Here is an 18799-nt window from a genome sequence, read left to right on the forward strand (position 1 = left end):
TTGTTACTTTCTGATGCTTGACATCTCCACAGATTGCATCACACTTCCGTTCATGCCATAAGCTAGACTAAATATGGCACCATTATGTTATAAAACATGTAACATATTAAATATCTGACCAAAGTGTGGTGGCTAGAGCTGAAGTGCTCAGGAATACTTCCTCAGGCAGATTCACCCTGTGCCTGTCAGTGAAGATGCTAAGGTGAGTTATATTTCACAGTCCTTCATCAGCATACTAAAGAGTTTTTACATCAGCATAGCCCAACAACAGCATACTTACATGTACACCTGAATGGCAGCTTAAATGCATAAGTATTAAAAGCAGCAGCAAGTGAAAAGTAAAAGGTAATTCAAGTCAATTAAATCACACTCATTTTCTAAAACGGTCTATTTATTGTTAAACACTTTCATGAGATTTGGTCCACTGTGATCATATTTCACTTCCAACCAGGGAGAAAAAGGATAAACAAAACAAACAAATGTAAAAATACAGTACAAAAAGAGGCATTGTTGTTTTTTCTTTTCATTTTTTCCAAAACCCTGATTTGGATCAGAAAATAAACCCATCTTAACAGAAATGTCTTGACGGCTACAAATCCAATGTTTGATAAATCCCACATTGTCCTTTTAGGCTGAATATGGATTATTATGAACATGCTGCTGTTTTTCAACTTCACCCAGAAAGTGTGAAACACAAAGTTCCTTCAAACACATTCAATCTTTCTAAGTCCAGAGAGCCCAGAACATTCCAGTTTCAGGATAACGTAAACTCAAACAGAGCAGGAGGATGCAGAGTATATTACCCCAGCCTTTAGACAGTGAATGGCCAGTACCAACCCTTTGATATAACCGATTGCAAACCTCATCTCATGTTTGAGCACAAGAGACTGTCAACTGAGATTTTCTGGTCTCAATTTGCGTTCTCTCTCTCTGTGGTTATGCACACTACCTCAGCTCTACCAACTGTAGGCTATGGATGCTAATAACTCTCACAGCCATCTGAAAATGATGCTGTACATTTCAGATGAGAGTTGTGTACAAAACAAAGTATGTTTGTCTCCGTTTTCACAAAACAACCAAAGAAAATTCACAATACACTTTCATCCCCTTGCATCTATTTAAGTTGTCTAGCAGTGTATATAAATATCATTAAACCGAATAAGTAGGATTATTTGTTAAGGTATTTATAATTGTATATATGTTCATACTGTATAAGGCGCTATGCAGACAATCATAAATATCCATGTATGCTTTGTGTTCTGTCGCAGTACAGCTGACGTGGTATAGCTATATCAAAAAGATCAAGAGAGCAGTGGAGTGTTTTTGCTATAACCACTCCATAAATCCTACACCTCTCAAAAGAGAATCACAGGTTCTCTCAGACATCGTTTTTCAAAATAGAGAGGACCTCGAAGACAAACATTTACACATTTGTTGTTGTTGTTCAACCTGAAGACAAATGACAACTACCCTAGGATCTCCAGCAGGTAACATTAAATAATCAAATTCCTCTATTCTGGACAGTTCACGAAGCATACAAAGACATAATTCACTGTTAAGTATTATATTCATACATGGATACATATAAAGTGTTATACATCGCAATTAACATATACATATATCAATAGCATATAGTAGAATAGAAGTAGTCATAATGGCAATCATTATTATCACTGTCATCATCATAATAATAGCAGTAGTAATAATATGATCCCTCAGTAAAGCGTACAACTAGGTCACTCCAGAATGTGCCTATTAAATCTCCATTCCAGCTGGAATCAGTTTTTGCCCAAATCTGCTCTTCATACCTTATTTTTTTAAATGATGACATCCAAATCAAAGTACTTGATTCTATTTTCCGTAACACATCATCTCTGGGTGCTTACAAGTTTCCCATCAATTATTTTTCTTTAGGATTTAAGGCAGTTTGGGACAGCAAATTCCCATCTTGATCTCACAAAACTGACATTCCTGGAGTGACTCGCATAAGAAAAAAAAAATCTCTAGCCATCTAATCAGCAATACGTGTCATAAAGCATAGCTCAATAACAAGAGGTTCTATGTAATCAATACAAGGTAAGGTTATACTTAATTAAGCTTAACTGCTAAGTTATCAATAATCATTATTAGTATGCCAATATAGGATATATATATATATATATATATATATATATAGTGTATAAATGTGTGAGTGTGTGTGTGTGTGTGTGTGTGTGTGTGTGTGGGTGTGAGTGTATTTATATATATATAATGTCCTCTAAAATTAAGGACGAGGCTTACTAAGGGTAGCACAGCATGTCTTGACAGTATATATTTAGACTGGATATAACTATGCATAGGCAGGGCAAGTAGAGCTCTTTTGCCTATTTTCTTGCTAATTTGTCTCCATGCTTCTATTAATAAATGTTACATATGGAGAACTGTTAGGTTACTGGCCTGTTGAACTGTGGGGTTCCTTTGAGAGTGTTTATGGATTTCATAGTTTATGTATTTCAAATCCCAATCTATAAGCTCGAATGAAATAACATGGAAGTCTATTCCAACCATTAATCACTCATCTTAATATTCTCAACCAAAGCAAAAAAAATTTATCAAATGAATACAATCACAGTTGAACTGGAACCAAACTGTTTTAATCTAAATGGTCACATCATGCAGGACAGGGACTGCATATTTCGTGCAAACAGCCCTCCTGTTGTTGCTTTCTCCTCTTTACCAAACACTGCCCCACTGTTACTCAGTGCAAACCAAACAAATAAGGAATGAGTGCATGTCAGTGCAAGATCTGTAACTGGGATTATGCAAGAAAGATCAGGTGTTGCTGGGGGCGGGTTTTAAAGTCAGTACTTAATTGCCTTGGCGTATCAAATACATTCTACATCTGACAAATTTCAATTTTCCTGTAAATGGCCATTGTTGGCTATACATTCAAACTCATCTACCAATATGGCAGGAGTACAGAGTTAAGCACACTTCATAAATCCTGACAAAACTCATAAATCTGCCATCTGACAATGCATACCTCACTGAAACATGAGCAGCATCTTGATTGGTGGTTTGACTTGACAGTGGGGGAACCAGTCCTTCTTGGCCAAGAATTTTTCAAGCACTGTGGGAACAGTGAGGTTGGAGGGAAAAGATGTGACATTTCACCTGCAACTCCTCATAAATGTAATTAAAGAACTCAAAAACTGCCCTTACTTAAGTTAGCTGTAATAGTACCAGTGTGCACTTTCACATACATGACACCCTATGAGTCTGTGCCGAATGTCATGTCAGTGAGTGTGCAAGTGTGTTTGTTAATAAGTGATAACGTGTGTGTGTGTGTGTGTGTGTGTGTGTGTGTGTGTGTGTGTGTGTGTGTGTGTGTGTATCAACAATCACTGTGTTAGTCCTATAATCAGACACTCCGCCCTGCAGGGCAATAGAGCCTGGTACTTCCCAGGGTGGCACTGAAAGAGCGGGGAAGAACGGGGACATCTGAACAGGAAGTCTCATCCAGACAACCACATTGCCTGCAAGGTCACAGATCGCCTCCACCACCAGACAGCCGCCGCCCAACCTATTAGCAAAGAGCACAAACTAATCTGATGATGCACTTCACAAGCAAGGAGGACCAAAAATGATAATTCTGAAACCTTTTTTGCTTTCCATTTTCCAGTCATTTTACCACTTAATCACTCACAAAACAAAATCACTTTCTAAGGCAGCCACCCACCATTGACTCAGAATAGTCAGTTGACATGGCGATCTGTTTTTCCTCTGGGGGAGGAGTCAAGAGGGTGCCATCTGCTCGCCGGTTCTGATTGGTCAACGATAGCCACATCTCGTACATCTGCTGCATATCTCTCACTTATTGAACAAAGATACAGAGCTCACATGAAAAACAATGGACCACTAAAGGGATAGTTCACCCAAAAATGAAAATGATGTCATCTGTCAAAACTCACCATAATGTTGTCCCAAACCCATTCAAACTTCTTTCTTTAGTAGAATACATGTTAGTCTCAGTCACCATTCACTTTCATTGCATCCATTTCCCATACAATGAAACTAAATGTTAACATCTCCTTTGTGTTTCGACAAAACAAATAGTCATATAGGTTTGGAACAACATAAGGTGAGTAAATGAAGACAGAATTTACATATTTAGGTGAACTATCTCTGTTGTCTCAACTACATTGTCTCTGATAACACTGGATAAAATCCACAGCAGAACACATGCATAAAGAATCCATGAATTATTTAGCTGAGAAAGAAGCAGACAAGGTCAGATTCTCACAACTGTTGTTTTTCATGTAGGTCCACACATCCCTCTCCTCCAAACTGTGTGCAAAAGAACAGTTCCCAATATAGTGGCACTTCTTCTGTTTCATGACATGAACGCACATCTGCAGGAACAAATGGATAGTCAAAAATACAAATAAGAATGACCCAAAGGTAGCATATGGTAACACTCAAATTTCTCAATTAATTTGAAAGCCATTTTAAAAAGAAATGGTCCATCTTCTTTATTAAAAAGAAAACAATTTTGTAGGTTGTGAACTATTCAGTCTCAATAAAACTAATTTAATCTTTCAAAACCCTTTTCTTATTAAAGGAGTAACTTACGTCATATTGTTGGGGGTAGGTGCGAGAAAAAGGTAGTGGTCGCACTACTACCCACTTTTTCTTCTCAAATGATTTCACTAGCAACACCCTGCGTTCTTTTGTCCAGCTGTGAGTCCAGATAAAGAACAGACACAGTAGAAAGAAGCATTATACATGGACCTTGAAGTAAACAGTCAAGCTGCTGTGCACTGATGAATAAAAGTATTCATATTGTAACTGTTCCAGTAGAAGCTACAGGCATGTACATTTTTGTTGAGAATGTTTCCTGCATCCTGGCTGTAAGATAATCCCTGCTTATATAAGGGAAGCTAACCTGTGCCTGGCTTTGGCAGTGCAGTACTTTAGTGATTTGTCTGGCTCATTGACCTGCCCCTCCCTCCAACACTGTCCACACACAAACTTCATCTTCAGATTGAGGCCACGCCCTCGACCACATCCTACTAGTCCCCCTCCTCCTGTGCCTCCTCCACCAATACTGTCTCCTCCACCACTGACCACAGCACTAGTGCTGACAGCACTGCTGTTGCTGCTGCTACTAGTGGGCTGGTGGGGTCCAAGCATGGGCTGAATGAGATTGGGTAAAAAGAGAAAGAGAAATTAGGCAGAAAGAATGACAAGGAACATAGTGCTTGTATCAAAAACTATTAACACTTTATTCCCTAAAACAAGAACAATCACCTCAAATTACATTCGGCACAAGAGAAATCAGTAAAAAAAATAAAGGATACGATTTTGGCAAGGATGAGTGTTTGTGAGACAAGCGCACAGCCAGTTTTCCAATCTATACAGTGTTCTTCAGAGCCTCACCTTCTGTCTCTGTGCATTCTGTTCCAAACGGTGCCAGTGTCTTTTAGACTCCTGCACCATCTCTTCATGGGTAATACCTAACACAACACATAAGGACAAAAAAAAATCTTATAGTCAGTGTCAAAGTTTTGGCTAAGAAATTTTGGTGCCAGCCAACATGTCCGGGAATTATAAAGTTTACCGGACAAATTGGAAAAACACTGACCATCTCTTTTTGATGTTTATTTTGCGATGTAACGTGATGGACTATGCATAATGTTCAATATAATAGTGACACAATCAAGTCAAGTGAACAATAAATGTTTGTTCATTGTAGCTGCTTTTCCATGAAAGAAAAATAGCAGTCATGGAATTAGCATCAAATAAAAAAAAACATCCAAAACAAAAACAGAGGGCAAAGCAAAATGCTAAACTGCTATTTGCCACATACACTCACTCACTTTATTAGGAAAATTTGTACACCTACTTATTCATGAGATTATCTAATCAGCCAATCATGTGGCAGCAGTGCAATGCATAAAATCATGGAGTTTCAGTTACTGTTCACATCAGCCATCAGAATGGGGAAAAAAATTTGATTTTGACCGTGGCATGATTGTTGGTGCCAGACGGGCTGGTTTGAGTATTTCTGTAACTGCTGATCTCCTCGGATTTTCACACAGAACAGTCTCTAGAGTTTACTCAAAATGGTGCCAAAAACAAAAAACATCCAGTGAGCGGCAGTTCTGTGGACAAAAATGCCTTGTTGATGAGAGAGGTCAACAGAGAATGGCCAGACTGGGTCGAGCTGACAGAAAGGCTACGATAACTCAGATAACCCCTCTGTACAACTGTAGTGAGCAGAATAGCATATCAGAATGCACAACATGTCGAACCATGAAACAGATGGGCTACAACAGCAGAAGACCGCGTCGGGTTCCACTTCTGTCAGCCAAGATCAGAAAGCTGAGGCTGCAGTGGGCACAGGCTCATCAAAACTGAAAACTGGAAAAACTTAGCCTGGTCTGATGAATCTCGATTTCTTCTGAGGCACACAGAAGCAGCCTGACAGCCTGAATCCATGGACCTAACCTGCCTTGTCAACAGTTCAGGCTGGTGGCAGTGGTGTAATGGTGTGGGTAATGTTTTCTTGGCACACTTTGGGCCCGTTTATACCAATCAACCATCGTTTGAATGCCACAACCTGTTTCAGTATTGTTGCTGACCATGTGCATCCCTATAAGGCCACAATTTACCCATCTTCTAATGGCTACTTCCAGCATGATAATGCACCATGTCACAAAGCTAATGTCGCCTCAAACTGGTTTCATGAATATGCCAATGAGTTCACTGTTCTTCAGTGGCCTTCCAGTCACCGGATCTGAATCCAATAGAACACCTTTGGGATGTGGCAGAACAGGAGATTCGTAGCATGAATGTCTGAAAAACAAATCTGCAAAAATTGCATGATGCAATCACGTCAACATGGACCAGAATCGCAAAGGAGTGTTTCCAAAATCTTGTGGAATCCATGCCATAAAGAATTGAAAGCAAAGGGAGCCCCTACCCAGTATTAATACTATGTTCCTAATAAAGTGCTCAGTGAGTGTATCTTTACGCTTACAAAGAATTAGTAAAATAACCTAACAATTTTCATAATTTCTCACCATGGCTAATTTCTTTCTCTTTATTATTATGACTATTTTCCTCAGATTTTACTTAACACAGAAGCGTTTTACTGCCAACGTTAAGTCAAACGTGTGCAGCATTTCTCAACAGTTTGAGATGCACATAAGCCTGGTGTTCTTCTCCTCCATAAGACGGCAACGCAAGGCTGTTGTACACTTGTGGCATCAACTAATGATGTGTTAATATTTTCGCCGGACATCGTGTCTGACAATTTTTTTATTTGTCTGATATTGGGATGTTTTAACAGTCAAAAACCGGTATTTACTGGCTAATTGAAACTGTGGGAAAGGTTGATTTCAATTGTCTGTCTCCAATGACGTGTACAAGTGTCAGAAATTGAACAAGGCTCGGGAAAAAAATGCCACAAAAAGTGAACATAATTCCTCAGATATTCCAAACATGGGGGTTAATAATGCCCCAGCAGCAAATTCCTCTGTTTTTTTCCATCTCCATTTCCAGAACATACAAAATCGTAATAAAGATTACATGCAATAAATGACTACTTAGTTGCGTGTCTTATTTACCTGTGTCCTGTTGAAGCACCCAACACTTGAGCTCAATGACTGAGTGTGCAAAAGAGCAACTGTCCTCCCGCTGGCAGCCATAACGCACCTCATGGCGGCACACGTCAAACTGGCAAAGCGGATGAAGAGGACGTACTTTACTGTAGCGCACGTTTGCTGAGCGAACCACGTGCACCAGGCACCTGTTTGGTTAGACAGTGTCAAAACAACAGACAAGACTATGAGAGGGGGCATCTGCAATGGTCAACACTTAAGTGCAGCAAAATCATATTAGTCATCCAAGTCCAAGTGCAGAGAGGGATAAAAGGAACAGAAATCAAGAGAGGATGACTCACTTGTTATCATCAAAGGGATGTCGTGCAGTGAGGTTGGAACACACAGCCAGATTCTCTTTGCTTCGCTTGCTAATGATACGAGGCTTACTGTCAAAACATTCCTACAGCAAACAAGGGGCCAGAATAATTGCTTGGACAACATATCCAAACAGCAATGCAAAATGCCTGGGTATGATGGGATAATGGTGCATTTTACCTCACAGAGGAACATAAACATGCCCATATGGAGCTGAAGCAGACGGGTGACACTGAGGGCCCGCCGTTCGTTGGTCCCCAGAGGGTCAAACAGAAGCTCTCGGCTTAGGGCTCCCTTCCTCTCTTGGGTCCACACATCTATCTCTTCCTGGCAATAAGCAAAAGTGCAGTTCTCGCCATACTGGCACTCCTGACGCTCCTGCACCTCTACAAAAAATAGAATGACATTGAGGTCAGGAGTGAAGAAAACAATATGCTGCAAAGCTTCTGTATGCTGAAGAAAAAAAACAAAAAACAACCTAGAGCAGAGTTTGCATAATGCATCATACATTTGATTTGGAAAACAAATCATTCTTTAATAAAAACAGATTCATACCTTTGCAGAGGACAAACGCCCCAAGGAAGTTATTACGAGCAGGGCGGGGTCGCACCCTCTTCCAGGTGGGGTCGTCTGAAATTTTGAGGCGACAGAGCAGCACATCTCGCTTACAGCGATGAGCTGCATCAGGCTGATAATGGTAGTCTATGACCCGAGGCCCTAAAAGGTATAACATGTTTTTTATAGCATTAGGTTTGAAATGTATCTTGTTTCTCCACAGCACACATTAATAGATGCAGTTAAAGAGTACAGTACCTACGCGACTGTAGCAGGCATTACAGGCCTGTCTAAACTCATGTGTGGCAGCCAGAGGGTTCCGTGACAGCAAAGAGAGGTTGGTACCTGCTGGACCATTCTATAGGGGAAATTTTCAGAGCAAACTTTGAATAGTTGGAAGGAATTTTCAAGAAATATACAAAGAACAGTTAATGAGTAAGAATTTAAGCTCAAGGGTGAAACTTATAAATTTGCAGGAATAGAACAGATAAGACTCACTGCATTGATGGAATTATAGTTCCGCAAACCAGAGATGAAACTGTGAGAGACTCGTCCACCTAAGATTTTAGGAAAAACAATGAAAATAAAAATTAAACAAAAATTACTGGTGACTCTTCACAAATGTCAATACCAAACTGATGAATAGCAAATATTGTCATGTGAAAAAATTCTGCATAATTCAACTACAGTAAAAAAAAAAAAACATAGATAGTTCTGATTCTGATTAGACGAGCCTTTCTGAAACTGTTGTAAAATGACTTCAAATGCACATCTGTGACAACACATTCTATATTAATCTGCAAAGTTGCTATGTTGCTTGGCAACCAAAAACAGACTACGGTTAAGTCCCCGTCATACTCGCGGTGATGTGCTGCTTCGTTCTTTGCTCTGAGCCAAAAATAAGTTCGAAACTACCTTCACGCTGTGGACATACTGATATGCCTCTGTGCTCATGAAACTCCAACACAAATACATTAAAAATATATCCGTAATACACCTCTGGCCATCTTCTAATGTCATTCACCCATCGTGTTATAGTTAAGGTGAGCTAGTTAATGTTATCCTATTGGACTGAAACTTTCTGACTTTGTTCACACAGTGTATTAAAATGGATTACATCATTTTGTCAACTCGTTTTCTTTCAATTAGGATAGGTTTTGTATTTCTGTTTGGAACTTTTAGATTATAGACCTCATTGACCTGAGCTTATGCACCTCATTTTTGAGTGAAAAAAAAGCATTATTTGTGGATAATTTTGGCAATATTAAATAAAATATGAAAACATTCTGTACTATTTATCACACTAGTGATAGATAGGCTGGTCATTTTTTACTTGGGAGGCCAAATTAGGTAAACATTTTAAAGACAGCACAAGGGTTAATGGGCAGAATACAGACAAAAGAATGATGATAGGCATATCTTACTTCGGGCAGATGTGTGAATAGCTTTCTCTACACATAAGGGACATGAGTGAAGCAGCATATGTGCTAATGTTAATGGGCACTTAAGAGTATTTGAGTAATTTGATTCCTTATTTAGACTAATAAAAAAAAAAAAGAGTTCTGGGAAAATGTCTCTACATGGACAATCGTATAGATGTAGGTGAATTTGCACCAGCTCGCCAATAATTGCACGTTGGTGTGTTCATGTTGACTGATCTTAACTGACTGAATGGGAATTAGTTGTCTGCCTCAAAGTGGGTGGAGCTCCAGATCACACCTACCGATGACATGTACCAATGGCAGTACAAAGTTTTCCTTAAAGTTCACACTGGCAAGCTGTTATGAACCACAAAAAAAAAAAAAAAAAAAAACTCGAAAGCACCTTAGTTTTGACCACATTTTGTTTGAAATGGCATTTCATTCTACGATTTTGTATGATGTATGCCCCAGCCTTTAAGATACTGAACTATATAAAAATAGTTTTTTCTGATAATTATTAAAAATAAATATAACGATTCCTGCCATTAATAAAACAGTTTCACAATTAATAAGACACCCTATGCCTATGGACATCATACATTACGTCGCACCCAACTAATAATACCAATAGGTATTTTAAAAAGACTGAATGCTCAAGCAGCCTAATTTACACTTAGAAAACTCCTGAAGTTGCTATAACAATGCAAAAAGCACTTACCAATTTACTTGAACTGAAAATCAGCCCTCCTTTCCTGTTTACATGTCAGGTTTTTAAATCCATAAGGATCACTTTCTCAGTGGTGATAACGGCAGTGATGAAAGCCGATTCATCAGCTAGATCTCGTGCTCTTCACTTTCAAATTACAGTACATCACTTAAAGCGTGACTGCATCACTCAAGGCCAGCTAGAAGGCCTTGACTGGGACATACCCTAAAGACCACACCCGCCAACAAATAAATCAATCTGATTGGCTGATAAATCTGACAATCTGACTTTAGATGCCGATTCGCTTGAACTGTTGAGGGATTTTTTCGAAATTCTGATGGGCAAACGGGGTGGAGCTCAGACTCGCGCGCTGCTTCGGCTAACGAGCTCAGCTTCGGGTATGCGATTAGTGAAACAGCCATCACACTTGCTTGTAAGCATCGAGGAATAAATTCTGACTGGATAAACTTTTCATTTTTTGCTATTCATTTGTAGATGAATTAGGAGTGGAAAGCAATTAAAAATTCATAGGCAAAAAGGTGAATGAGAAAAAATATTTATTTATTTATTAGGCATGTTAGGCAAGCAGAGAAGGCCAACAGCTGGCCCTGATAATTCGCTACTGATTAAACATTAGTGGCTTATGCTTTTGCCATTAAAGCTTTGTGCCGTGCCTAAGAGCACTCTTTACCCCATGGTAAAATCACTGTAATGCACATACTCAAGTGGCTTATTACTTTAGTATATCTTGTACCAAGTCAGTTAAAGCACTTATCTTCGTTACTCACCAGGAAGTGTGTACTCAGAGAGGGAATCCAATCCTCCTGTGCTCAGTGATCCAGACCCCATCTTTCCAGCAGTGTCTCCTGTTGCAGCCCCAGAGCTGAAGGAGCTAAGAGATTCCATCGTTTGGGAAGAGGCTTCGCTTTGACCCAGCACTGAGAATGATTCCAGTTGGGTGTGTGGACTGACAGCAGAGTTGAAATAGGGAGATGTAAGCTGAGAGGAGGAGGCTGTAAGAACAGGAGAGTATGGAGGTCTCAAACCCACAGCAGTGTTTGGAAGGTTAGTGGGAATGGCCCCCTGAACTGGGTTCTGGTGGTGAGACAAGAAATACTGAATGTTAATGAAAACTGAAAGAGCAAAACTTATTCTACCATATATGGTTTTTTGCGTGTGTGTCTTGTTCAATCAGATATTGAGCGACTATGTCCCAGTGTCCCTCCCTGTAGCTCTCCATTTCACTTACCACGCTGACCTCCAATCCTTTGGGAATACTTTCCAGCATTGTGTCCGGACATTCTTCATTCATCACACACTCACCCATGTGTTCAGATACAGGCACAGAGTATGGCACCCGCCCTGAAGGCTCCTGGCTTGGGCTCTCGGGCATGTCTTGGGGCACAACTGGGCTGAGGGAGGGCATTTGGGGATCATCACTGACTGGGATTGGTGTTGCCAAAGGGGCAGGTATGCATTGGGCACTTGTTAGGTCTGTGAGACAAAGAGATGAAGAAACAAACTCAACTATTTATATTTGCTTAAACAAAATGCTCATCATGTACTCATCTAATTTTACATACTAACTTGCAAATACATATCAAAATCTTGAAGGTCAGAAATACCTGAGCCAATGTCAGTCAAAGACTCAAGACCATTTGAGGAGGTCTGGAAAAAAAAAAAAGAGATAAAGGTTTGCCAACTTAATCCAAAGCATACAATTTTCATTTTCAAAAAACAGCTACTTTAAGCAAACTAGGGAAAGTCTGGTTTCCTATCGCGCTGAGATGAATACTTGCCTCCCCTGTTGGAGAATTCGTGTCTCCATTGTTATCTGTCCCAGAAGCTGTGGAATCAAGCTGAAGTAAAAAAAAAAAAAAACAAGTGTCAAATTAGTTAAGCATAAACTCTCAACATATTATCAAGATTTTACAACCTGACAACATAACAAGGACCAACCTGAGGGCTGATGTAGGCTTTGCGGATTTTCAAACCCAGTTTGTTGGCTAGATCCTGAGCAAGTTCACTAACTTGCCTGTCCTGTGTAGAACAAAGCAAGCAACCAACCAAATAAAAAGGGGTTTGCAGGCACACAAATCTCTAAGTGCATATATTATCCATAGAAATACAGGTATATATTTTAAATCGCAGACTATTTTGCCATTGCTTCTACAATTCAACACATACATGAGGGGCAGTTAGTAAGCATCCAGTGCCACACTCATAAGCCTCTCTAAGTCGGCCCAGCTCCCTCAGACAAAGTGCCTTCCTGTAGAGTGCTCTGCGACTGCCCTCCGAAACACACAGCGCACTGTCACAGTCCTGCACTCCACGTTCAAACTCCCCCTAAACATAAAACATGCGAGAAGTCAAAACATCTCTGCAACATTTACTGTGCTGAAGTAGTACATAATGATCATTTGAGTGATAGTTTACATGTCAACCAATGGTCCAATGAAAATCGATGCTGTAAAATAGCAGAGAGACCAACTTACTAGACTGTAGTGTGCAGCAGCCCGGTTCACATAGAGGCTCTCTAACAGCTCTGGGGGAATGACCAGTGCTTCAGACTGAGCATAGCGAGCTACATTCACACCCTCGCTGTAATGTACAGCTGCCTGTCTCCACTCTCCATCACGAAACACTGCGTTACCCTCATCCAGCAAATTACACACTAGCTGAGTCAGAAATGCCTGCAGAAGAAGGGAGGAGAATTTCCATTTAAACTGCATTCATGTGGCATTTTACTGCAGGGCTTCTTGTTACATATTTTATCAAAACACAAATAGTACTACAACTAATTAATTGAAGTTCAGGTACTAGTGCCACGATTATGTGGAAAAATGCCTAAAGAACTGAGAGTGCATTTTAAAAGAGTTCTGACCTCATAACCTTCAGGTTCAGGGAAAGGCAAAGATGACCTGTGGCAAAAAGAATTTTTGGGAATTTTGGATGCCAATCAAGTCAACATAGAAGAGGTGAAACAAACAGTTACAATTATATTTGTACTAAGGAGGAGCAGCACAGCACAGATTAGTGAAATATACTAGTACAAACTTACTGAATGAATCCCAAAGCTTTCTGAATTTCTTCTTTACGCTTCTGTCGTTCTGGATCCATAACTGTAACATATCACAACCAGAATACAACCAATAAGCAAGATAATAGGCATTAAATGTTAGCTTATTTTTATTTTTTGCATTTTGAAACAAAGCCTATCCATTCATTTAAAATATTTTTAAAGACTTAAAATGCACAATGATCATTTTTATAAAGAATAAAACTAAATGTTAAGTGAGTACACTTGAGTTAGTCCTCATGTTATCATTTAACTAACAACTATATCATAAGGTGGTGTGACAAAATGACAAAAATGTCACAAAACCCCTAAAGATTAAAACTCTATAGACTAAATAACTCACAACAAAGGCAAGTAGAACATAATAATAATCTGCACAAAAGGTAGATGTAACATAAATGTAGAGAAATCAGATGTAAATATCTGAGGCCTAAAACGTGTGCTAAGTAGGTCGGAGCACATCGAGCTCGTCTGAGAAAAACACCTACTAATGCAACTCTCTCCGGACTTGAGAAGCCGTGAACAATCAACAACAAATCGTAGAAGTACTCCTCGCTATATTTAAGAGGAACATTATATGTTACACCGACTTAACTCTAAATAGAGCCTATCAGTGGAACACACTGAGAAAGTTTCCAGCCACAAGCTTCATGTTAGCATTAGCTGCAATGATAGCCGCTAATGCTGCCAACTTCAGGTTTGTTTACACATTAATATCAATGCTGCGTTTTATTTAACGCAACAAAACAGTATTAACAAACAGCTAAAACATATCGAGGATATTCTTATGGGTTGATAGTTTATCATTAAACTTTAACGGACCGTTTCTACGCCTCGTCATCTTAAAAATCCCTTTAAAAAATCTCCTGGTAGCCAATTAGCTAAGCTTCATTTCCCGAACTGCTGCAGCCAGGAAGCGTCTTTTTATCTGAACAGTGATAGCAAACACCAGACGAGAGGTTACATAAAGAGTGATGTATTTATTAAACATGTAAAATATAAGTTAGCCACCATGTCAAAAGTCAGCTTAGTAGCAAGCTAATTAGAAGCTTGTTGGGTGGACATTCAACCCACCTCAGACTTTAGATCTTCTCTTCCAACAGGTTATATTAGTTAAAGCTGTAAATCCTGTGAACTGTCAGGGAAAATATTTGAGTGTTTTTATTCCTTCAAAATCATACTTTTGATTCCATCGACTGCCCCGAGTAGCGGACAGAACATGCGAGTCTTGTCTTCCGAGTGGTTCTCCTCTAGTGTGACTACAGCAGGAGAGATAGAGCTTGTTTGTTCAAAGTGACGCCTTCAGACACTGGGGGCACAAGTGTTCTTTCATTGTTTTATGTATATTAAAAAAATATATTAATTTTCTGTCTGTTTTGGTGATACTTAAATGTATCTAACTTTCTATTTGGAGATCATTGTTTTATTGGCTGATATATCAGTAAAAGATTTTCTGTGTATTTGTTTATGGAACATATAATCATTGGGGGGGGGGGGGTTCTTGGACACCTTTGCATTATTAAATAATAACGTTTATACATAAGATAACAGCTTTGTCTGTGATGCCACCTCTTATACTCAGGAACATTGTATTCAGCAAAAGCTAGCTACATTATCTATATACACCGATCAGCCACAACATTAAAACCACCTGCCTAATATTGTGTAGGTCTCCATTGTGCATCTCAGAATAGCATTCTGAGATTATATTCTTCTCCACAATTATACAGAGTGGTTATCTGATTTACCATAGACTTTGTACAGTTCAAACCAGTCTGGCATTTCTGTCCACAGAACTGCTGCCCACTGGATGTTTTTTTTGTTTTTGGCACCATTCTGAGTAAATTCTAGAGACTGTTGTGTGTGAAAATCCCAGGAGATCAACAGTTACAGAAATACTCAAACCAGCCCGTCTGGCACCAACAATCATGCCATGGTCAAAATCACGGAGATACAAATTTTTCCTCATTCTGATGGTTGATGTGAACATTAACTGAAGCTCCTGACCCATATCCCATGACATGAACCCATATCTGCCTCACGATTGGCTGATTAGATAATCGTATGGATGATTGTTGGTGCCAGATGGGCTAGTTTGAGTATTTCTGTAACTGTTGATTACAAAAAAGTAGCTATAGGATAGAAAAAGTAGGCCTGTGATGTAGCCTACAATACACCTAATGTACTCTAAACATGACGTGCACACAGAATAAATGATAGTTTAACCCGTTAAGCAGTCGGCACCTCGTTGATAAAAATAGCCTTCTTAATCAGCAGATTAAAAAATGGCATATCTAGCCTAAAACAGATATTTTCTAGGCTACTTACACAAAAGCATACATTTTTGGATGAGCAAAATTAACACATTGACATGGTCTGGTGAAAGGTGGGACTGAGGTGGCTATCTTGCATTTTTAAATATCTTGGTTTATGGTTTGATGAAAAATTAACATGGAAATTGCATATAAGTAAAATTGAATCAAAATGTAAAAAGATAAATTGCATGCATACGGTTGCTAGTCACAATTGAGGAGCTAGTCGTAGTGCATTGTTGTGCATGTATCAAGCATTGATTCGTTCTTGCTTTGATTATGGATGCATTGTATACAGGTCAGCAACCAAGTCTTTACTGAAAAAACTAGATGTTATTCAATCCAGAGCATTAAGAATATGCTGTGGAGCAGTTAAAATGTCCCCTGTAGATGCAATTGGGGTAGAAATGGAGAGATGCCTCTAGATCTTAGAAGGGAAAAACTGGCAGTGACATACTGGGTGAATCTTCAACAATCAACGAATAAACATCTTACTCGCAAAGTATTGGAGGAGTGCTGTGAATATTCATATGATGGAGGACATAGTTTTGGATGGAAAAGTAGAATGTGGGCTAAGGAATGTGGCATGGACAATAAGATCTTCTGTCCTAATGTTCCGCTTTAGGACAGAACTGATGTATTATCTTAACTGATGCTCCACCATGGAGAGTCCCTGAACCGCTGGTAGATTTGAGCTTACTAGACAAGTCCAAGGAAGAATACATTGGAAACGAGGTTAATGCTATTTTAAATAACAAATTTTATTCAATTTTACAAATATTTACAGATGGTTCTAAGGAACCTGTCAGTCAAAAGGTTGGAATAGGTTTATATATTCAGAAATTTAAAACACAAATTAGTTTGAAATTGCCCGATGAGTTATCTGTGTACACTACAGAAGTAACAGCTATAATAATAGGACTACAGTGGGTTGAACAAGTCAGACCAAACTAAGTAGTAATATGCTCAGATTCTTCTTCAGCTTTAATTAGTATAATACATGCAAGATCAGACAGAGAAGATTTATTAATGGAAGCATATTTATCATTATACAGACTGAAAGAGGCTGGAATAGTGGTGTATTTTTATTGGGTACCAGCACATGTTGGGGTATCTGGTAATGAAGTTGCTGATAAACTAGCAAAAAAAGGCACTAGACAAGAGAAGAAGAATGAGCTTTATTGCCAAGTATGCTTACACATACAAGGAATTTGTCTTGGTGACAGGAGCTTTCAGTGTACAACAATACAAAACAGCAACAAGACTTTTAAAAAATAATAAAAAATTGAATATAAAATAAGTATTGAAAATAAAATAAAGTATATATAGAATACACAATAGACAATATATATATATATATATATACATACACACATACACACACACACACACACATATATATATATATATATATTTATATATACACACACACACACATTTATACATATACACACACATACATACGTAGTGCAAATCTTAATACAAATCTGTATATACAGTGCAAGGGAATGTAATGGCAGAAGAGGTTGGATGTGTTGGATAATATAAAAAGACTAAGCTGTGTATTGCACATTAATTATTGCCCAATGGGGCAATTTAACTGTTCATGAGATGGATAACCTGGGGGAAAAAACTGTTCCTGTGCCTGACAGTTCTGGTGCTCCGAGCTCTGAAGCGTTGGCCAGAAGGCAACAGTTCAAAAAGGTAATGGGCAGGGTGAGTGGGGTCCAGACTTTTTCCTCACTCTGGAGGTGTATAGTTCTTGAAGTGAGGGCAAGGAGCAATCAATAATCCCCTCAGCAGTCCGAACTGTCCTTTGTAGTCTTCTGATATCCGATTTCGTAGCTGAACCAAACCAGACAGATATTGAAGTGTAGAGGACAGACTCAGTGACTGCTGAGTAGAACTGTATCAGCAGGGCCTGTGGCAGGTTGAACTTCCTCAACTGGCGAAGGAAGTACAACCTCTGCTGGGCTTTTTCGCAATGGAGTCAATGTGGGTCTCTCACTTAAGGTCCTGTGAGATGGTAGTGCCCAGGAACCTGAATGACTCTACTGCTGCCACAGTGCTGTTTAGAATGGTGAGGGGGGACAGTGTTGGTGTGTTCCTCCTAAAGTCCACAATCATCTCCACTGTTTTGAGCATGTTCAGCTCAAGGTTGTTTTGACTGCACCAGACAGCCAGCTGTTTAACCTCCCTTCTGTATGCAGACTCATCGTCATCTCGGATGAGGCCGATGACACTGGTGTTGTCTGCAAACTTCAGGAGCTTGACAGAGGGGTCCTTTGGGATGTAGTCGTTGGTGTAGAGGGAGAAGAGTAGTGGGGAGAGTACATATCCATGGGGGGAACCAGTGCTGATTGTACAGGTGCTGGAAGTGAGTTTCCCCTGTCTCACAAGCTGCTGCCTGTCTGTCAGAAAGCTGGTAATCCACTGACAGATAGACATGGGAACAGAGAGTTGGTGTAATTTAGTCCGGAGAATTGCTGGGATGATGGTGTTGAAAGCCAAACTGAAGTCCACAAAAAGGATCCTTGCATATGTCCCTGGTCTGTCCAGATGTTGCAGGATATGATGCAATCCCAAGTTGACTGCATCATCCACAGAATTGTTTGCTCAATAAGCAAATTGAAGGGGATCTAGAAAGGGTCCAGTGATGTCCTTCAGGTGGGCCAACACCAGTCTCTCAAATGACTTCATGACCACAGACGTCAGGGCGACAAGTCTGTGGTCATTAAGTCCTGTGATTTTGGGTTTCTTTGGGA

The 18799-nt window shown here is 39.5% G+C and overlaps 1 protein-coding gene across 1 annotated transcript; it reads right to left on the bottom strand.

The window, feature by feature from the left end:
- Positions 1–373: 373 nt before the first annotated feature.
- On the bottom strand, positions 374–14999 carry zc3h7bb (zinc finger CCCH-type containing 7Bb). The gene is made up of 22 exons (XM_051674306.1): positions 14797–14999; positions 13705–13765; positions 13528–13564; positions 13139–13336; positions 12831–12989; positions 12603–12683; positions 12443–12502; positions 12269–12311; positions 11893–12137; positions 11432–11738; positions 9015–9073; positions 8775–8874; positions 8517–8678; positions 8142–8347; positions 7946–8046; positions 7611–7792; positions 5419–5495; positions 4925–5175; positions 4612–4717; positions 4283–4391; positions 3719–3852; positions 374–3562 (listed from the first exon to the last, which is right to left on the bottom strand). The coding sequence occupies exons 2-22, from the start codon at positions 13761–13763 to the stop codon at positions 3524–3526; spliced, it is 2715 nt and encodes a 904-aa protein (XP_051530266.1). The 5' UTR covers positions 13764–13765; positions 14797–14999; the 3' UTR covers positions 374–3523.
- Positions 15000–18799: the final 3800 nt, after the last annotated feature.

This window comes from Myxocyprinus asiaticus, chromosome 36 (genome assembly GCF_019703515.2).
Source record: "Myxocyprinus asiaticus isolate MX2 ecotype Aquarium Trade chromosome 36, UBuf_Myxa_2, whole genome shotgun sequence".
Taxonomy (NCBI): Eukaryota; Metazoa; Chordata; class Actinopteri; order Cypriniformes; family Catostomidae; genus Myxocyprinus; species Myxocyprinus asiaticus.